At 31.0% G+C, this 21,512-nt stretch overlaps 5 protein-coding genes across 11 annotated transcripts; 2 read left to right on the top strand and 3 right to left on the bottom strand.

The window, feature by feature from the left end:
- The first annotated feature begins 1,818 nt into the window (after positions 1-1,818).
- Positions 1,819-3,378, top strand: LOC121220134 (disease resistance protein Pik-1). Its single transcript, XM_041099371.1, has 3 exons — positions 1,819-2,005; positions 2,142-2,220; positions 3,067-3,378. Exons 1-3 carry the CDS (start codon positions 2,000-2,002, stop codon positions 3,207-3,209), a joined length of 228 nt encoding a protein of 75 aa, XP_040955305.1. The 5' UTR covers positions 1,819-1,999; the 3' UTR covers positions 3,210-3,378.
- A 1,630-nt stretch (positions 3,379-5,008) lies between these two features.
- Positions 5,009-6,258, top strand: LOC121220135 (heavy metal-associated isoprenylated plant protein 47). The gene is made up of 3 exons (XM_041099372.1): positions 5,009-5,152; positions 5,358-5,436; positions 5,835-6,258. The coding sequence occupies exons 1-3, from the start codon at positions 5,147-5,149 to the stop codon at positions 5,972-5,974; spliced, it is 225 nt and encodes a 74-aa protein (XP_040955306.1). The 5' UTR covers positions 5,009-5,146; the 3' UTR covers positions 5,975-6,258.
- A 2,062-nt stretch (positions 6,259-8,320) lies between these two features.
- Positions 8,321-14,733, bottom strand: LOC121220136 (protein DGS1, mitochondrial). 4 transcript variants are annotated; one of them, XM_041099374.1, is made up of 15 exons: positions 14,216-14,733; positions 14,009-14,123; positions 12,969-13,172; positions 12,597-12,734; positions 12,301-12,462; positions 11,964-12,158; positions 11,732-11,832; positions 11,078-11,167; positions 10,623-10,695; positions 10,518-10,546; positions 10,287-10,410; positions 9,789-9,899; positions 9,029-9,129; positions 8,745-8,904; positions 8,321-8,552 (listed from the first exon to the last, which is right to left on the bottom strand). In XM_041099374.1, exons 1-14 carry the CDS (start codon positions 14,440-14,442, stop codon positions 8,784-8,786), a joined length of 1,791 nt encoding a protein of 596 aa, XP_040955308.1. In that variant the 5' UTR covers positions 14,443-14,733; the 3' UTR covers positions 8,321-8,552; positions 8,745-8,783. The 4 variants fall into 4 exon arrangements, 3 of the variants coding, with proteins under 3 accessions (XP_040955308.1, XP_040955309.1, XP_040955307.1); XM_041099375.1 differs by having other exon boundaries at positions 8,321-8,904; positions 9,789-9,902; positions 10,290-10,410; XM_041099373.1 differs by having other exon boundaries at positions 8,321-8,904.
- Positions 14,734-14,876: 143 nt separating this feature from the next.
- On the bottom strand, positions 14,877-16,926 carry LOC121220137 (50S ribosomal protein L12, chloroplastic). 4 transcript variants are annotated; one of them, XM_041099377.1, is made up of 2 exons: positions 16,260-16,926; positions 14,877-15,322 (listed from the first exon to the last, which is right to left on the bottom strand). In XM_041099377.1, exon 1 carries the CDS (start codon positions 16,820-16,822, stop codon positions 16,268-16,270), a length of 555 nt encoding a protein of 184 aa, XP_040955311.1. In that variant the 5' UTR covers positions 16,823-16,926; the 3' UTR covers positions 14,877-15,322; positions 16,260-16,267. The 4 variants fall into 4 exon arrangements, with proteins under 4 accessions (XP_040955311.1, XP_040955312.1, XP_040955310.1 ...); XM_041099378.1 differs by having other exon boundaries at positions 14,882-15,319; XM_041099376.1 differs by lacking the exon at positions 14,877-15,322 and adding an exon at positions 15,355-15,960.
- Positions 16,927-18,967: 2,041 nt separating this feature from the next.
- Positions 18,968-19,851, bottom strand: LOC121220138 (glycine-rich RNA-binding protein 4, mitochondrial). The gene is made up of 4 exons (XM_041099380.1): positions 19,685-19,851; positions 19,538-19,606; positions 19,288-19,394; positions 18,968-19,206 (listed from the first exon to the last, which is right to left on the bottom strand). Exons 1-4 carry the CDS (start codon positions 19,839-19,841, stop codon positions 19,117-19,119), a joined length of 423 nt encoding a protein of 140 aa, XP_040955314.1. The 5' UTR covers positions 19,842-19,851; the 3' UTR covers positions 18,968-19,116.
- Between the last annotated feature and the right edge of the window lie 1,661 nt (positions 19,852-21,512).

The following is a 21,512-nucleotide window of genomic DNA, read 5'->3' on the forward strand; positions in this document are numbered from 1 at the left end:
TAAATTAAATGCGGAAATACGAGTTAAAAATTATGGTTATTCGAATCGAGTTTAATTTATAATTATTTATAATTAATTTTAATTTAATATGATGTAATGATAAATGATTTATGTTTAAAGTAGTGACCAGTGAATAGTATTTTTTGAAATTTTATATCAAAATTTATTTTTTCAAAAAATAATATGTAGTAAGAGCTCTACATTATTTTTTATTTACTTCATCAATTAGTTTTTATCAAATGATATCTAAAATTTATAAAATAAAATTTATTTTACTAAATAAATCTAAAATTAGAACCAAAAAAAAAAAATAGAAAATCAAATTGAATTATTATGAACGGTTCAAAATATCCAAACTCATCCTAATCATTTTAGATTTTTAAGGGCTACAAGAGTTGAAAGCTACAAATGTTTGTTTGAAAGCGATATATGAAGTAGATCTAAAGTTTACGTGTTTTTTATTTGTATCAATTCAATATTATTAGTCAAATTTCGGCATGAAGTATATTTAAAACATAAAAAACAAATTGTAAACAAATTGAGGGACGGGATTACGTTTAAATACTAAATTTATTGTTACACAATCCAAAAGAACTTGATTGATACGATATTGTTAATTTAATAACTCAATTAGGATTAATCCCATAGTACATAACATAATATTAAAATATTTAAGCAATATTTTTTTTTAAAATTAATAATTATCGATAATATAATAAAAAATGTAAACAATTTATAACTAACCTATGTAACCATACTCATATTTGTTTTGTTAGCCTGTGACACCAATTTAGACAAATACCTTATTTATCGATATTTATTTCTTGGAATTTAAAATTACAATATAGTGTAAATCATAATATAATCATAAGTACAGATCTAAACAATTATAAATTAAATTAAATTAAATATAAATCACAAATAAATTAAAAATCAAAATAATCCAAACTAGAAAGAATATGTTGCAATTAAGTTTTTTTTATATATTTTATTGCAATTAATAAAATCCAAAAGAAACATTTTTAAATAATAAAGAAGAAGACTTAAAAGTTGACTTAAAAATACAGGGACTTGCTAGTGAAAAGGTCTAATTTTAAAAATAAATACGTGGCGGCGTGGTTTAGGTACTTACGCGTCACGCTTATAAAATTGATTTAAATATTTTAGATTTATTTATTTAATTTTTTTAAGGGGTCGAGATAAGAATTATTCGATTACATTCAAAATTGGTGTTAATTAAAGACTTAAAAGAATTTTTTTCTCCTTTTTTCATTTTTTATTATCATTTATAAATATATCCGAGATTTTAATTTTTTTTAAATTTTTATTATGTATATTCGAAACATTACGCGTATACATATAAATAAGAGAAATAAGTTGAACAAGATTTACTCTGAATTCGAGTTATATGTAATTTTTTTACTGAATTTATTGAAAGTGTAAAAATATAAAAGTATCCTCATAATATTTATATATGGAAATAAATTTTCATAATTTATTTAACTAAGTTAATGATCTGTGACACTAACTCAGTTAAATATTTAAATATTAGTATAAATAGTAAGTCTTTACAGTTAAAAAAAATATAAATTTCTTCATAAATCACAAAGACTTATTTTTAGTAATTATTTAAACTCGTGTCTGGCACCTAGGTAATACGAGGTCAAACCCTTTTTTTTCTCTTCCCCAACTCTCCTCCCCTCCCATAAATGGTAGATTAGGTAGCCTATAGTTGTGAACCCAAGTTAAAAAACTTGTAAAAGAAGGTGTTAGGAAAATGGGGAGAAATTGACTTCAAAACTCCTTTTTTTTTTGTGGAAGAAAATGGAAGGAAACTTGACAACTAAGTTGTGGAATTTCATGACATGCATACATACATACATATGTATCACTATATAAATGGGATTCTTGCATCTTCAATCATCTTCATACCTCACTTTATTATCTTCATACTATATATACTATCTTTGGGTGTTTCGAGAAGGAAAAAAAATCAAATATGAAGGTAAATTATATATATATATATATATATGTGTGTGTGTGTGTCTTTTATGCATAAAATACTGTATTTTTTTAATAATATATATGCCTAAATCGAAGTAAACGTTAAAATTCATGTTTTTGTTTTGTTTGGGAAGCAGCAAAAGGTGGTGTTGAAGGTAGCTATGAAGTGCCAAAAATGCAGGACTCGATCCCTCGAGGTGGCTGCAGAACAACAAGGTAAGTTTTTTTTTTTTTTTTTAAATATTAACAAATGGGTCCTTAAGCTATACCTCAATTCTCAATTTGATATTTAAGTTATCGAGTTTATCTTAGTTTACCCCAAAATAATACTATTCATGTTTTGATTAAATGTCGTAACTATTTGGAATAAAACGAGATAAAATGATAGTTTAAATATCATTTCTGATTAAGGTATAGTTTTGGGGTCAATTTGTTAATAAAGTATTATTGGAACCCACCCATTGTTTGAAAAGTCAAAAAGGGTGGGCACCGAAAGTAGAAAGTAAAATTGGTTGGCAAGTTGGGTTAAAAGTTGGCATGGGATAATTGCAATTTTGGTCCCTAATTGTATAGGGACATTGCAAGTTGATCCTTGAACCTCAACTATAAATAGGCCTAACCATTTCTTACTTTCTTCATCCCACACTTGCCATTCTCTACTTAAGGCAATTGTTCTCTCTCCCTATTTGTAAACTTTCACTTGTATTTTTGGAGTGAAATATATTTGGTAGTGCCCGAGGACGTAGGCAAAATTTGCTGAACCTCGTTAAAATTCTAGTGTTCTTTATTTTTGTTCTGCATATTTTGCAAGTGTCATTGTAGTGATTTATTGTGCTATTAAATTACGATAGAGGGATATTCTGGCTAGGAAAGATCTGGTATGTAAGCGATCCTCGTGATCCACCTCTCTTTCCTGGGAATTGAACTTAGTGTGATTTTTCAGTACAATAATTTTACTCTTTCACACGCTTCCGCGCAACAAGTATTGTCAATTGTTATTCTTTGAGATTATATATGAAGTAAATAATTGGGAAATTATATATATATATATGTATAAAACAGGGGTAAGCTTTGTTGGATTAGAAGGCAATGAAAAAGAGAAAGTGGTGGTGATTGGAGATGGAATTGATGTTGTCAAATTAGCTACAATTTTGAGGAAGAAAGTTGGAACTACTGAAATTATCAGTTTGGCTGAGCAGAAATAATTTTTTTTTAAAAATTTTTTAATCCGTATATTCATGTTGTATTCATATCGAATAATATATACTGATATGTACAACGAGAGTTTTGTTCTCGAAATTTGATGGTTTGTACGTTGTTGTATTGTAGGTCCGAATATATTTTAATTATCAATTTTATATATTTTTTCGATTCTATCTATTTTTTATATTATATAATTCCTATTCAATGACGAAACCAAGGTGGGAGGCGAGGTCTTGACTCTTTCCTAAAATCTAGATTCATATATTAGAGTTTATGTGTCAATCGTTCTTTAATTAATAAGTTATATATAAATTGCATTCTCTTTGTCCCATTTCATACCCAAGGGATTTTATTAAACAATAAGGTCCGAAGCCTAAATTGGTAACGTATCTGTTAGAATTAAGTGACACAAATCCTTATTTAAATTAAATACTGTGGTAAAATAAAATAAAAGTAAAATCCTTATAGAATTATACTTCTTTTATTTTATTTTAGAATAATGTTTTTTAAACCTTATTAAACTCCATCTATTTGATATTATTAGAATAAGGAGTTTCACTCCTATTAGAATAAGGTTTACAAGCCTATAAATAGGCATAGTCTATTCCTCTTGTAATTGATTTTGAATTCGACATGGTGAATTTTCTCCTCCTTTGCCCGTGATTTTTTCCCGAAAGAGTTTCCACGTAAAATCTGTGTGTTCTTTATTTTTCTATTTCTATTTTCTTTGCTATATATTGTCATTACCGACATTATATTTTTAACAGTATCAATGCTGACGTGCCAACAACGTATATGCAATGTCAGTAAGGTTAAAAAATTTAGTTTTCTTCATTCATTTTGAGATGATTTGACAAAAACGCAAATTCAAGTGTTAAAAGAGATGAAAAATTAAGTAGAGGACTAAAATGACTTTTTTATAAAGTTGAAAGGCTAAAAAGTCATTATACTTTTAAATTGACTACTACATTTTCATAAACAAAAACTTGACTTTGAAAATTATTCATTGTCTTTAGTATAATTTTTCTTCATTTGCAGCTTTCATTGTCTTTTTTCCCCAAAATCACTATGCATTAAAATGGACAACCCAAAAGGATAGAATTAAAAAAAAAATTTTAAACAAGATTTATCTAAGAAAATAATATTTTTACGTTGTCGTAATTCAAGTTTAGAAACTATTAGTTTGATTGGCATGATATTGTTACCAATACAGAAGGATGAGTGCTGAAGCGAATTATCCTTTTATTTATGGATTGGGGAGGGACTATAGGTAGTTCTAGGTATTATATTCAGGGAAAAAAAACATACATTATATTCAAGTCAATTTAACGATCAGTGTCGGAGATAAAAAAAAAACTGTTTGAATTTTGGTTCGCAGATTCGTGACGTTCAAAACTGTTTCATAAAAAAAAACTGAATTGTATAAGAAAAGGGAAAAAAGAGCTTTCAATTGGTACAGGCAGTACAAACATGAAAGGCTATATATAGCAACAATTTTAATAACCCAATAACTTAAATGAAAACTTTCAAAAAATTCAATAATCATTTGGTAACCTTTTGAAGTTGAATTATCAAAACGTAAACTTACTAATAATATCGAATCATACTCTCTAAACCCGAATAATATTATTCATTATATATATTTATTTAGAAATTGATTGAAGGGGTTAATTGTGAACATAACAAATAACTTGTAAAAGAAGTGTTGGGACTGTTCTTTTTCCTTGTTAATTTATGGCAATAAATTCATAGCAATGAAAAGGAAACTTCAAGGCTACGTCATGTGAAATTTCATCATCATCATGTATATATATATGAGGTTGTTGCATGTGCACTATGTGATAAACCATATATAATTTTATTCCTTCTTAGCTGCATTTTTATCTTCATACTATATATTTTCTTTGGGAGTTGGTGAAGAAGAAGAAAGAAACCAAATATGAAGGTAATTTTTTTTTATGGATTCCATCATTTGAGTTTCATTACATCATTAATATTTAGTTTTGTTGCTCTAATTTTTTTCTTTTATAATTTAAATTATTCTTTCAATTTCATGAAAAATATGAAAAATATGGTCATCAAATGTTTAAATCGACATAAAATTGATATTTAGGGCTAAAATTCATGTTCTTTTTTATGTTTGGGTACAGCAAAAGGTGGTGTTGAAGGTGGCTATGAACTGTGAAAAATGCAGGAGTGAGGCCCTTCAAGTGGCTGCAGGACAAGCAGGTAAGTTGATTTTTTTTTTAAAATATTAGCAAATTGATCCTTAAGCTATACCTCAATTCTCAATTTGATATAAATTTTTTTTTATCAAAAGTGGTACTTAAATTATCAAGTTTACCCCAAAACAATACTATGCACGTTTTTATTAGATATCACCCTTATTAATTTATATATTTTTATGAGAGATAAAATATAATTTCTCATTTTAGCGGAGATCAAGCTTTACCAGTCTCTTCCTGTCGCTACTGCGTTGAAGACAAAACATAGTTTAGATACCAATTTTGCTCAAATTTTTTTTAAAAAATTAAAGTATAGTTTAAGATTCAATTTATTAATAATTGTTACTATTTTGTTTCCTTTGAGATAATGAAGTGAATCATTATATATATATATATAAATAGGGGTAGACTCTGTTGCATTGGATGGTAAGGAGAAAGAGAAAGTGGTGGTGATTGGAGATTTTGATGCAGTCAAGTTGACAAATAATTTGAGGAAGAAAGTTGGAGCTGCTGAAATTCTCACTTTGGGGAAGCACAACTAATTTAAGGAAGAAGGTTGGAGCTACTGAAATTCTCAATCTAGGAAACAGGACTGAAGAAAAAGTATATGCTATATTTCTTATCACACTTTATTTAATTTATCTAGTCGTGTTTTATTTAGTGTAAGATTAGGTGGGCGGTGCATTTACCTGAGGTTAGTGTAAAAATAACAGCGACAGTGAGATTAAATACTGTAACGATATGAGACAAAAAGTAAGTTAAACGCACCGCACTGTCCATCTAAACCCATACTTAATATTGATATGTTCAACTTATTTTCCAAAAATATATACTTAATAATAAAATATTTAAAAAAAAAAGATTTGGGTAAAGAAATTTGGATCACAATAGACAATTATAATGTGTAATATCTTTTGAAATTATAAGTAAAAAGATCTCTCCAATCTCTCTCAATTTCGATATTGAGTAAATTGATCCCTAAAAAAAAAAGGGGAACAATTTAATCTTTGTCAATTTCGAAAGTGATAAATTAAGGACAATTAATCAAAACATTAATATTTTTCTTCCATTTTACATAAATTTGACTTGTATAATAACAAGTTTAGCCCACAATATTTTTGTAAATGTGTAAATATTGAGGTTAAATTTGTTGATTTTTTTAGAATCAAGACCAAATTAACAATACATGTAAACATCTAGGGCTAAATTTGTTATTATAACAATCAAAATTATGCCCAAACGACAAAAAGACATTAACACGTGATTAATTATTCTTAATTATTCACTTTCAAAATTGACAAGAATTAAATTACTTCAAATTTTTTGAGAAAGACTAATTTACTCAATTTTAAAAAAAATATTTTTATCGAAATTATACTACAAAAGTTAGATTGCATATTTGTCCAACAAGGGCGAAACTTTGACCTCATTTGATTAATGGAAGATCATTTCCATCCCTTCTATTAAAAAATGCTAATTTAATTAAGGTGTTTTTAGCCTCTCTTTTTTAGGAATTTTAATTTCGTATGATTATATAAGCAAAATTTGAATTGGAGTTTATACGCTTGATTTTCATTCAATTGTACTCATTTAAATAAATAAATACATATATTTATTTTTATATTGGGTTAATATAATTGTTTCTATATGCAATATATCAATGTAAAATGTTGCTAATTCAATAATATTGTCAGTGATTTGTGAAAATTGAATCAAATCAAAAATTATTTATAAAGTTACACAGAATCAAAATTCACATGTGACATTACACGTTGGATCAAAGTTCATGAACAATTTTAATGTATATATTTTTTTTCCTTCAATTTCTCGCCTACCAAACAGAGTAAAATTTTCCATTCCACCTCTCTTCTCTCTTACTCCTACCATACAAAAAATTAATAAATTTCCCAACCACCTTTTTCTTCCTGTCCTTTGCTATAGGGCGTGAACATGGGGGAAAATGTCCTTCCCAATTTTTATGGTTTGACCCAAAAATTATTTTCAATGGTTTGGCCCTTTCCAAATAGACCTTTTACTAGTCATCTCATTACCCTTATTATCAGCTAAGAACTCAAATATTCGTCAAGAATTTAATGATGTTTGAACTAGATCGGACCAGTTGAACCAAATATTAACCGAAATATCAGTCCAAAGAAAGTTGCTACACTGATTTGATTCAAAATTTGGTATAAATCGATTATTTTTAAAAATTTTAATAATTTATTTAGTCAAATTGGACAGAATTAGATTGACAAATTGATAGTTTCAACTTCACCACTAGTTAAGTAAAAACGTGCATTGAACTCTTATTAAATTTGAAATTAAATAGAGTAAGACTTTTTACATGACTCATACCTGTAAACCATCTAATAAGTATAGGCACATTCTTATCTTCTAGCTGCCAATAGATTAAAATGATAGTTAAAAAAGGAATGCAAGCTACTCAATCCCAAATATAAAATTGATCAGATCTAATAAATACTAGATTATGACATACTCATTACGTAGGTAAAAAAATCATGTAAAAAACTTAAGATTTTCCGATATAACAATTTTAATTCAAATGGTAAATTTTAGCGAAAATCATAATGTTTTGAGTTCGAATTCCATCATGTGCGAATATTTTTCTCAAAATAATATCTATTACTTTATAAACATAAAAGACTTTTTGATAAATTCTTCACTGAATTAAAACTCGGTTAAAAAGTATAGATTTGACATGTGCTACATCATAATAAAACCCCCGTCACCTGACATGACAGTTTCACTCTCGAACTTTTAAAAGATTTTCAAGTATTTTATCTATTTGATACATTGTTACAGAAAAAAATACATTAAAAAAGTTAAATCTTGAAGAAAGCATGCATGGAAATACGAAATAGCAAGTATGAAAAAGGCAAAATCTATGTTTTTTCCGACTCTTTATTTCTCTTGAAGTATTCGTGCCTATAACCCATTTTGGACACATTTAAATATGGCACAGAAATATGGATTCCTAAAAACCTTCCAAACACATAAAAGACTTGGACAAAATGAAACATACCCGTGCTGGACATGTATCCGTATCTAACATTCACATCCAAATCCGAGTACATAAGGCAAATCGGCAACGAACCTTACCTGTGTATAACCTCAGATCAAAATTAAGCAATGCCCTACAAAATTTCATGCAGACAGCAATTCGAGAATGCCAGGGAAGTGTTGCACTTGCAGCTACTTTTTTCCGCTGTAGTTTTCCGACTACTAGGATATGGTAAAATTATGCTTATACAACAATAAAAAAGCAAAGGAAAAGGAATTTAAGATCGAGACCTTTTTTATTCCCCCCTTTTTCGAACTAAAGGTAATGATCTATTGGCGTTTTAGGGAAGGAAGCAAACAATCATAAACGCGTTCCATTCGTGCCGTCACACTTAGCTTGTATGAAGTTTGAAGACCAGGCCTTCCTAAATCAATTATATCCTGTTTCAAGCTGCAGAATTTTATAATCAGTTAGTTGCTACCTTGAGTTCATTATCTTACGACAGAAAGTCGAAATGAGATGGGCAAAGTAATTTAGCTTTTAAGTCAGTTAAGAAACAGAAGAATCAACTAACCATTGCCATTCACCAGTCGCCTTTGCATGTCTTCTGACAGCATGGTATAAACGGTCTAGACAATAAATCAACAACCCGAACATGCATTGTGCATCATTTTCCTGTGAAAGAGCATTATATATGTCATATTTTTTTCACCCTTTGGAACATAGATGTAGGTGTGGTATGTGTGGTGCCTGAGTCGAAGCAAATTCCTTAGATTTAGTCACAAAAGCAGTATTCTAATCTGTCTCAAGAGAGACCGAATTCAGCATAGTAAAAGTAAATACAACTTTTGGACCAAATAAAGGTTCTTCTAACAGATCAAACTTCTTTCTTGGCGCCTAATCTACAGAAATACAAATGAACAAACATATCGAGCATATGAAATCATGCAGGGTAACATATGATATACTGATATTGAGAGAAGGGTAGATGGGAAAAGGGGGAGGATGAAGATGCTTTTAGAAAATGAAAACAAAATAAACATACGGAGCAATGGCAACAAGAAAGGTCCTTCCAGTTCTCTCCATTTAGTGCCACTATACGAGTAGAACTGAAGAAGTCAACTCCATATCTGACCTCACCTCAATACCATCAAAGCTACTTAGAACTTGTTCTCAGTTGAGAAAGCATATAAAGTCAAGATCTTATGATTTCCTACGAGTTCACATCTTGCAAATGGCATGCTCAGAATCTAAATTTTATCAAGGCCCTTTCAAAAGAAGCCAATGTGGATAGGGGAAAAAGGAGAAATTAAACCGAATGGTAAGGTTCTTACCAGCCCTTGGTCAAAGTAAGCCTGGTACTGCATAATTGTTTTCTCAATCTCCACAATAAGTAGCCTCCTCTGGATACGAGCAATTCTTCCTCTGCCTTCAGCTTTAGTATCCTGATTAGAATGACAAAACCAAATAATCAATTGTCTGACAAATACGAGAAAGGAAACAAGATTTGGTGATTAACAGGTATGCTTTTCTGCCCTGAGGGTATTTGTGTTTGGATGGCGGCTCAGGATCAGCCTCATTAAAACCTTATAACATTCCCTGAGAAGGTTCTACCCTGTGCAAATGCTCTTTAATGGAACTTTAGCTTTAGCCAGTCATGACCAATATCAAAGGTACAATTGATAGTCAGGCACTATAAATTTGTATAACCATGTAAATAGTGCAATCGTTAAACCTAGCATATCATCCCTTCCTACACTGATCAACAAAATGGAATTTACTTTTAAAAAATTAACTAGATAACATATTGTATAGCTTTGAAGTGTTCCAACCATTCTAAACCATGCACGCACGGCTACAATCAAACCAAGAGACAGAAAGAATGCTGGCAAGGCAGCTAGTATTGCAAAGTTTATTTCATTTGCTCTGAGAATCTGATCCAGTTCAAGCATTGCCCTAGTTCAATGATCATCGTAATAAGTAAGAACATTGAGAACTGAAATAAACCAGAAAGCCGATAATATTTAAGCATCTATGTAGGAAAAAGTTGGCGTTGAACTTACATCTCAATATCGAGTTTCAACTTCTGCACCTGCAATGGCAAAAGCACGAGGTTATGCAACCAAAATAGAAGGCAGCATCGGCATTGTAAAAATCATGAGCATTACCTGGATAAGCAGAGCACGGGCAAGCTCTCCGTGGAGAAGATTCTGGATAGGATGCACAAGTTCTTTTTCATATCTACATTAGAAATCCCAATGAAAGAGTTTGTTTCAAAGAAGAAATTTACCACATAAAGAGATAGACACCATACAGTGGCAGTTCAGTTAAAGCAATATATCAGATTAGCAATAGGAGGAACATATTTATTCTGGAAATTTCTGGAAGTGTCATGAAAACGCAATCATCTAGAATGCAAGATTATTTCAGATGTATTGGAATTTATAACAACTTACTATCACTAATCTCTTTGGTCTAAAGCATTTTTTTGTACCTGAAGCATTCGTAAATAAAAAAATTCCAAACAAAAGATAATGTTCAAATTTCACCCATACCATGTGCATCATAATCATAAAGTGCAAACATGATTTAGCATTGCCATGATATTAGAAAAAAGTAGTACCTTAACATAACTATCTCAAGCATTTCCTGATCTGATGCATTCTCTGGGAACGCTTCACCTTTTGTCTGCTCACTGAAGGCCAATAACATTCTGCAAACCATGAAAGCAATTGTGTTTAGAAAAAGCATTTGACATGGCTGTCGATGATACGGCAATTACCTTTGAACAAAAAGAACTTCATTATATCCAATCACCATAGAAAAAGAAAGAGATCAAATAGTGGAGCTGGAAGACAATCTAAAGACAAATAAAACAAATATCAAGCAACTTATATCTCCAGAAGAATCTTGATATCTCAAGCAAAGATTAAAGTAGTAAGTACAAATCTTTTTTGTACATACAGAGGCCCATTGGGCCTTGAGCTACACAGTAGCCCTTCCTCTAAGCCTCACCCCCATCCCCATTTTCCTAAGGTTTGAAGAAATTCTAGTAATATGGTTAGGAGGATTAGGTATATACTCAGGATTTATGTCCTAATTCTAAATAATGTAGCAGCCTAAAACTCAGAACTTGGTCGTTTCACTAGCCGTGTTTCGTGAATAGATAAGAAGTTAAAAAAGGGATTGAAGAAATGACAATCACATCCTGCAATTCCCTTGCTAGCTAATTTTAATTCAATATCCATGATGCAAACTGGCAGGAAGAAAATTTAACCTGTGGAGAGAATCGGAAGTCAACTTCACTTCCTCCATATCCATCACACCTTTCTGTCTTTTCTTAAACGTATCCAAAAGTTCATCTCTAATTGCCAAAAGCTGAAGATATATTAACATCACTACAATCAGCTTCATTCTCAAGTATTCATGAAAATGGTAAATACAAGACATGCAGGAGAGAGATGTTAAAAAAACCAGCTGAGCAATCAGATTAGAAAAGTGCAGTGTACCGGTTGCTCAACATGGTCATTAAAGAAGCTAACTGTTGACTCCTTTGCTTCACGAATCCAGATGTCAATGTCAGAACTTCCCATCAGACGGCTATGCCGTAGGAGCCAGAAAGAACAAACTGAAAGGCCAACTGCACCACATGTATACCGGATCCAGTAACGAGTTACATTACTTGGTTTTTGGTGTTTAGCTACCTAAGAGCATGGTAAGAAAATAAGCAACAAATCCAAAAATAAATTGAACATCAAATGCAAAAACCATGAATGAACAAGCCAGTTATCAGTTAATAAAATAATGTCTAGTTTTATGACAAAAAGGACTAAAAAGGACCATTACCATGAGAGCTAAGTAAGAGTCAAGTGCCTGGAGATTTGTACAAACCAAGTTGATAGCTTCCTTAATTTCAGAATTTGTCCATTGAGACTCTTCCTGACTGATTTCTGGCAATGTCTCAAAAAGTAGAGGAAACGAATAGGTTCCTTCAATGGAAGAATCATTCTGCATAGTTTTTGTACATGAAAATTGGGGTAGAAGTTTTCAACAATCTAAATTATAATAATAGTAGCAAGTCTGAAATGCTCTGCAAAAGATTGAAAACATTGCAAAATAAATGCAACAAGAGAAATATATACCTGACGCAAAGCATGAAGATGGCCAATTGATGCGTCCAACTTAGAAAATAAGCCATTAAGAGTGTGCATTAGTGAGGAAAATGACTTCTCTGGATCCTCTGCTAACTCCTTTCCACATTTGTCAACTTCCACATAAAACTATTGAAGAAAACAAGCAATGAATCCTTGATTAATCACATCTAACGAAACATCACAACAATAGAGTTATCAAGCCTAGAGAACTACTACATGCTTAATGTTATGTCTATCTATGGCTTTCGGAAAAGAGAGGGAGGAAAAAGGTAAGATTGTGAGTGTCAACATATGATGGGCTTCCTTATTACGGTCAAAGCATAACAGGACAGTACAGAACTAGAATAAGATGAAGCAAACCTGAGCCAGAAAAGCAGCAAGTGAACACCTTAGTGAAGATAAGACAGCAATCCTTTCAGAGATGTACACAGATGAAGAATGGGAAAGATTTTGCATTGCTGATCCATCAGTGACAGCTTCACGCATAAGTTGAACTGATCCATTAACAAAAGCTCGTGGCCCTCTCTCGAAAATCATGAAGTAAACTTTCCTTGCATTAGATCCCTAAATATTTGTACAAAATTACATTAGTAAGTACAATGAGGCTGTTGTTATTGCTACTTGTATTTCATTTCTGGAAGTAGATGTGCTCAGGCAGTTAAAGCTGACCAAAAAAACCAATTCAAACAATGAAGGGTGGTACAATTTTGCCTTGCAAACCCATGTTCGATTCGATTTCAGTTCAATCTTTTTGATTTCAGTTTGATGTAATAATTAGATATATTTGACTTGGTAAAAGTACTATGGAGGCCCTTGTATTAGTAGTCGGATTGCATTTTGGCCCCTCTAATAAAAAAAAGAGCAAAGTAGTCCTTATACGTTAGATCATCAAGCAAACTGCTCCTTCTATTAAAAATTCCATCCATTTCTACCGTTAAAAATTGGTTTTTGTACACCACATATCACAGTTTGGTTATTCCATCAAATTTTCAACAGAAAGGACCAATTTTCACTTTGAACTAACATACAGGGTCTAATTTGCCAGTTTTATAAGTAGAGGGGGAAAAATGCAATCTGACTCCTAGTATAAGGGCCTCCATGGTACTTTTACCATTTAACTTTGGTTTTCTTTATTCATAATTAAAAACCATATTTTTATAAGATCAAAATAAAATATTTTATTTCTAAATTAGCGAAAAAACTTGAAAGTAACTTTAACAAAAGTGATGAACCAAAGCAATGCAATTCAATTCAGGTCATTCAAATATGTAAATCGGTTTGATTTCAATTTGGTTACATTTTTCTTGCTATTGCTAACACTAATCCTAACACAATAAATTCAAAGAAACAACTGCATATTTTACAGAAATTCAAAATTAACGAAGTCATTAGTGCATTACCTCAGCTATAGATTGCCAAAATTGCAAATTCTCTTGAATTTTATGCAAATTTAAAATGAAACGATCCATTATATCGTTTAAAACTTCATAAATTCTCGATGCTTCTGATGCCGTCCTGGATATTAAAAAAAATTACTATTAAGTTCGAAATTCATTTCTACTAATTAAGAAAAGTGGAAATGAATAAACGAGGTGAAGGTCGTATACCGAGTTAAGTTGACTGAGTTGGAAGGCAATGGGAGAGGGAGACCAGCTCTGCGTTTAGTAGAGATAGGAAGAAGCGTTTGGCGATACAGATTTGAGATTTTCTCGAGAAAATTTGACGGAAAGGAAGGAAACAAAGAGGTGAATCGGTTGCTCAGATAATTGGAGTAAAATGAGATTAGGGTTTTAGCGTCCCTCGATGACTCGTTTCCTTCAGGTGTAACTTCCATACTTGCCCCTTTTTTTTTCTTCTAACTCACTGAAATTGTAGTGCTGAGTTGATTTTCAACTGAGTCAGCCGATTCAAACTCGATGACTCGCTAGGTATGTTTCACAGCTGTTGACGACGAAGAAGAAAAACCCCTGTTTTTCCTAGGAATTTATAACTTGCCTTTGTAAATTGGCTTAATTTCAAAATTGACTACCAAATCATATCGCTTTTCACATTTAGGTAATTACTATTTTTTTAAAGAAAATAATCCTTAAACTATTAATTTCCATTCATTTTACCGTAGCAACATCCAATAAGAAAATGCCACGTCTTTTTTCGTTTAGTAAAACATAAATGTATTCTATTAACGATTAAATAAAAATATTTTTAATCTATTAAAAAATATAACCAAATTAATTCTTATACCTTAAATTAAAGGGCAAATTGATCCTTGTGTTAAAAATTGATCCTTACACATCCACACGAAATCACATGGCACGCAATATATAATTATCTGGTTATTCCGTCAATCATACCAATTTTTAATAAATACAAATTAAACTGTTTATTTTTTACGTAAATGAGATAAAACGTAATCTAACTCGCTGCGTGTTGGCATACCAAGTAATAGCTAGCTTAGTTTTATATTGATGTTTATGTAATGAATGAACAACTTGGGTGATTCATAGCTACCATAGTTATACTCCAATTTTGCCAGCAATGTCCTTGATTGAATCAAGCATTTTAGTGTAGCTCATCAGTCATCATTTTGCACTGGATTCATTCATTTGATCGTCCTTTTGCAAATACATCAAAAGGATTTTCTTTTTTTAACATCTTTCCCCTTTTCCTCCGAGCTCGTGAACGTAGGGTGCTCAAATTACATTTTGTCCCCTCTACTAAAAAAAATAGATAAATTAATTCATATACATAAGAGCAAATTAATTTTTTCTATTAAAAAATTCATCCACTCGTACTGACGTGACCGATGAAATAAACAAATGTTGACATACAATGACAAGTTTCCTTTAACGGGAGAACCAATTTGTTCTTTGATTTAAGATATAAAAATTAATTTACCCATTTTTTAAGGAAATGAGCCAAGATACAATTCGACTCCTAATACAGGGAACTCCACGATACAATACTTTTAGAGGATTGTTTTGTTGAGTTAAATTTAAGATTTTCACATGTCGATTTTGAATTGAATTTATGTATGGCATTAATAATATAGATAGGAATGGTCATCCCCTACCAGTAGAGAAGAGCTAAAGTTGGTAGTAAGTGGTTTTTCTTAGTGTGGAGGGTCAGTTGATGTATGGTTTTGCGGTCAAGGATGTGGGTTTGACAGATAGGCTCCTACTAATTGTAATGGTTCTAAGATAGGACTTGATATCTCTAATAGCCATGGGTAAGCTGTCGAGGTTACAGGCGATTAGTGGCATTGGATGTCTAACTCGGCATTGTTTGCTCTTATCCTGCCTTCGAGTCTTTGACTTGTTGCGACTGGGAAGCAGCATTGGGTGGACGCTTCCATCTTTAATCATGTAAGTAGGTGTGGTATTGGAGTTTGTTCCATCAGGTGAAGGCGAATTCATTCAAGCAATGGCGGCGTCGAAGATAACAGAAGGGTTGTGCAGCGTTTTCAATAATTTATTTAATTCAACCGTCCGAACAAACAGACGGATTCGAGCAATTCATGAGAAAGTAAGCAACTAAATATATAAAAATGCATCAATTAAATGAGCAAAAAAGGGAGTAAAATTCAGAATACCAACAGTTTTAGCAATTTAGAAATTTTCTACTGTACTGGAAATTAATCATAGGAAAACAAACCTGCTGTTCTAAGCAATGGAAACTTTAGCTCCAGCTTCTTCAAGTTGTTTCTTGGCATCATCGGCTTCCTCTTTCGAAACTCCTTCTTTGAACTTCTTGGGCAAACCTTCAATCAACTCTTTCGCTTCTTTCAAAGCCAAATTTGTCAGAGCCCTAACGGATTTAATCACCGCGATCCTGGCATTGCTAGGAACCTCCTCAATCACCACATCGAACTCGGTCTTCTCTTCAACAACAGCCGCTTCATCACCGGCACCACCGGGGGCGGCAACTGGAACGGCTGCGGGAGCGAAGGCAGCGGCAGAGACGCCGAGTTTCTCTTGAAGGTAGTCGACGAGGGTGCGGGCTTCCTCGAGGGTTAAGTTGGAGATTTCGGTGCCAAGTTTTTCGATTTTTTCGGGGGCGGCCGTGGCGCGGAGGGCGGTGGAACGGTGGGTGAGGTTAGGAGGAGTGAGGGAACGGAGAGGGAATTGGAGGGAAGGGACTTTGAAATGGGAAGGGTGCGTAGGATTAGAGGAAGTGGGCAAGCGGAGAGAAAGTGTTGAGAGAGTTGAAGAAGCCATTTTTCTTCTTCTATGAATTGCAGAGAGGATTCGGATAAGGCAAGGCGAGGCAAATAGAGAGGGAGTGAGCGTAAATAATAATATAGCGAAATTGCCCTTCTAAGTTTACAATTCAATTTGACGAAATTGACCTTCTAAAATAGAAGAAAAAAAATGGGAATTTGCTTTGCTTGTCAACCAATTGTAGTTTTTTTCTTTTTTAGTCACTTAATTATTAAAAAATTATAAAATAGTCATTTAATTATTTAATTTTATCTTTTTTGTCACTAATTGGTTAACGTAAAAATGGAAACATGCAAAAATTCAACATAGTTGAGTGGCTAAAAAATTGAAATTGAATAGTTAAATAATCATTTTGTAATTTTTTTATAATTAGATTACCAAAAATAAAATTTATTAATAGTCAGGTGACTATTTTTTTTAACTTTTATAGTTAAATGACCAAAAAAGAAAAGAAATATATAATTTAATCATAAAAATACAAATATTTAGAAAAATTAAAATTTCATTTCAATAAAAATTATGAATCATTAAAAAAAATTAACATACTCCTTAAATTAATAATTAATATAAAAATTAATTGTTTAAAAAAACGTATCTTTACACTACTCCAGCTAGAAGCGTTTTCGTTGTTCCAACTTAATCCTGTAATTTAAAAAAAAAAAAAAAGACAGCCTAATTCAATAATTTTAAAAAATGGCTCGTACAGGTAAAAGAAAAAGAAATGTCAATTAATAAGTTTAGATAGGTGTCAAATAGATACCTAATGTAAACAATACGGATGGTTACCTAATTATGTTTGTGTTCTTGTTTTGGTCATCTAATTTTAAATTTTTTAATTTAGACATTAATGTTTGAAGTCGTTCTTGTTTTTGTCACCCGTTATTAAATTTTCAATTTTTCCTTTTTTGGGTTTTAGAAATTTATAGATATGGAATACATTTGTTTTAAAAGCTGAAACCTTTTTCTTAAGAAGTTTGAAGATTAAATTGATAGAATTTGTAAATATGAAGGGTTAAATTTATTGAATTATTTAGAATTAGGATCAAATTGATAGAATATGTAAGTACTAATGACTAAATGTGTTATTATACCAGTTAAAAAAAGATTTTTTGTTATCAATTTAGTAGCCGGTGACTAGAACAAGAACGAATTCAAACCGTAGTGTCTAGATTGAAAATTTTTAAAATTGGGTGACCAAACTGAGAATGCGGGCATAGTTGGATGACCATTTGTATAATTTACACTAAAAACAATTGTTTTATTATGAGTAAACTAGAGTAGAAGTTAGCCAATTATGGTTTTTTTATTCCTTTTCGGTTACCTAATCGTGAAAAGTTACAAAAGGTCACCCAACTATTCAATTTTATATTTTTCGATCCTTAAACGGTTAATGCAAAAATGGAAACACCCAAAAGTTCAAAATAATTGGGTAACCAAAAAAAAAACAAAATTAAATAGATGAGTGACTCTTTTATAACTTTTCGTAGTATAGAAAAAGAACATAGTTGGGTGACTACTAATGCAGTTTATACTTTTATTATCCATACAAAAACAGCACAGTTATTCAAATGTTCTTCAAATACACTGCAACAGGGAAAAGTACCATGAAAACCCTTTTCTAAGAGCCAGATTGTATTTTGCCCTCTTTCTCAAAAAATGAGCAAAATAATCTCTTTACATTAGATTGAAGAGCAAATAGGTAATTTCTTTTAAAAATTCCATCCCTTTATACGATTAAAAACAGGTGTAACTGACAGAATAACCACACAATAACATATGACATGTTAATATTAAAAACAAGTTTATGTATGTTAGTGTGAGGTACATGCGACACGTCACGTCTTAATATCTAATTATTTTGTCAATCGCGTCAATTTTTAACGGTACAATTAGATAAATTTTTTAATAAAAAGAATAAGTTTACTCTTTCATCTTACAACCTTTCATAATAATTGGAAGGGACTCAATCATAGTCTTAAATGCCACCTTAGTATGTAACTTTTCACTGCTGTTCCGTGCTGCCTTTCTCACCTCTGGTTGGACGAGATTTTGCACTTACAGAAGGTTTCTAAAGGAATGGGGTTGTGTTGTTGTTCAAGTGATACATAATTCTCTGTGTTGTCAGCATTTCTTCGATAAATGTATCGAAAAACACTTTCTTTTTTCATTTCATAAAATATTCAAAGGAAGTACAATGCAATTTTTAATGAATATCCTTCATCAGGTTAATTGATTAGTTCATCGATACCATAATCACATAGAAGTAAGAAAGTAGAAAAGTACTTGCAAATTCAAGTGTGAGGTAGACGAGGGACTATAACAGGAACACCCCGAACCTTCTCAAGGGCAAAACTTATCCTTAATGGTCGACCTAACAATGCCTGCAGCGAAACCAGTTCTCAACATAAATATGATCTCCTATGGAAGATGACTTTCAGGTTCAAAAGTACAAGTCTCAATACCTTTCCATCCATAGCATCTTTTGCAGACATGGCTTCATTTTCATTAGAAAAATGGACAAACCCAAAGCCTCTTGACCGACCAGTCTCTTTATCATACATTATCCTCACTAGAAAAAATTTATCAAAGAGCGAAACAGGCCGATTATATGAAGCTTTCCAGTTCAAGTCATTGTTTTCCAAAGACTATTTAATGAAGACACTGTGATCACTGAGACAATTTATCGAACACATAGAGGACGAGTCTACTAACCTTCGGAGACATTGCCAAAAGAAGAGAAGGCGTCTTTCAAAGATTTCTCGTCAACCGACCATGATAATCCTTCAATACCCAATTTCCCATTATGTTAAAAACAATCGGAAAGACAAAAACCGAAAGAGATGAGAAAGAAAATGAGACCTGCAACAAAGAGTTTGCTGGAAGATGAAGGAGGTGAGTGTGAGCTATAGAATCGCAAGGTTGAAGGTGAAATTGAGTTATCAAGTATAGTTGAAACTCTTCCGGCGATGAACCTACCAACACTGTTCTTCATTTCTTCGCCAAAAATAAAAAGCATTCTTGTTTGAGATGGTAGTGTTGAAAGAGCGTAAATATGTTATAGTTATGGATAAAATATGACTATAGTCCCTATACTTTTGAAAATTAGGAATTTAGTCCCTCTATATTCAAGTTCCAAAATTTAGGTCCAATTGTGTTAATTTTTTTGTTAAATTTAGGTTAATTACAACATATTTTTTTAATTACATGGATACCTAGTGAGTATTTTTTTATTTATTTCAAAATGCCATAGAAACCAATTTAACAAAAAAAATTAACAGTGTTAACAGTTGGATCTAAATTTTAAAATTTGAAAATAAAGAGACTAAATTCCTAAAAATACAAGTACAAGGACTAAATTCCTAATTTTCCAAAACTACACGCAGCACATTGTAATCTATATTTATTTGTATAATTTTTTTAGTGTATGGTAAATAGAATATTTTGAAATTGGGATAATATAATTTTTGACCCTATTGTTAAGTCTACTGAGTTGGTACTTTTTTAATATATTATAAGGTAAACTACACTAAAGGTCACTTAATTATGATTTTTTTTCTTTTCTAGTCACCCAATTATTAGTTAATTTCTTTTTTGTCATCTAGCTATGAAAAGTTGCAAAATGGTCACTCAACTATTCAATTTTTTCTTTTTTGGTCACCTACTGGTTAAAGTAAAAATGGAAACACCCAAAAATCTAATATAGTTGGGTGACCAAAAAAGACAAAATTGAATAGTTGAGTGACAAAAAAAAGAAATTTATTAATAATTGAGTAATCATTTTGTAACTTTTCATAGTTGGGTGACAAAAAAAAACATAATTAAATATACTACTTGAAATTGGGATAATATAATTTTTACCCCTCATAAATTAAGTCTATTTTTGATGTCTGTACCTCTTTAATATATTGTATTACTTTGATAATATAATCTATACCACTATATATTTTTGGTAGTTAGGCCTTCCTTCTTTAACACCTCTCTAAGCCATTTTTTCAATTTTGGGCCTTATATTACTTTTGAATTTAAAATTTAATCTTTATACTTTATTTTTTACACGATTTAGTACCCCTTTTTTTTTTGCCTTATAAGATAATGGTAAACGGTATAATTTCATTAGTACATCCCTAATTGTGCTCACCCCCCAAGCTGTAGTGTTTTTACCCAACTTGAACATGGTGATAGTTAATGTTGAAAAAAAAAGAAAAAGTTGAATCTTCTTAAGTTTTCTTCATGATTTTTCCCTTAAATTTTTTATTTATAAAATTATTATTTTATTATTTTAATAAATAAATTTTATGTTAGAAAAATGGGTTTTGATTTATTTATATATATATTTATAATTTTGTATGTATTTTTTTTATAAAATATTATGTACTTTTATCGAAAAATAAACTTTTAAATATAACTTTCAAGAGTATATTAAATTTAATAATTTGTATTCCTAACTTCTAAATGGAGTTGATAGAAAAAGTTAAAATTAAAAACGGAAATTTTGCCAATCTCTTAATGGGCCTACAAAATGTAAAAAAATTAATTATTGGACTCATTTCGATAAATACATTGAGAAATAAAAAAAAAAGAGGCTAAAATGTTAAAAATAATAGAGAAACTAAATTTGTATAAACCCACAAGTACAAGATTTATCCTTAAATTTACCAAAAAATTAGATACAAATACATATAAGGTT

The sequence above is a fragment of the Gossypium hirsutum genome, chromosome D08 (assembly GCF_007990345.1).
Source record: "Gossypium hirsutum isolate 1008001.06 chromosome D08, Gossypium_hirsutum_v2.1, whole genome shotgun sequence".
Lineage (NCBI taxonomy): Eukaryota > Viridiplantae > Streptophyta > Magnoliopsida > Malvales > Malvaceae > Gossypium > Gossypium hirsutum.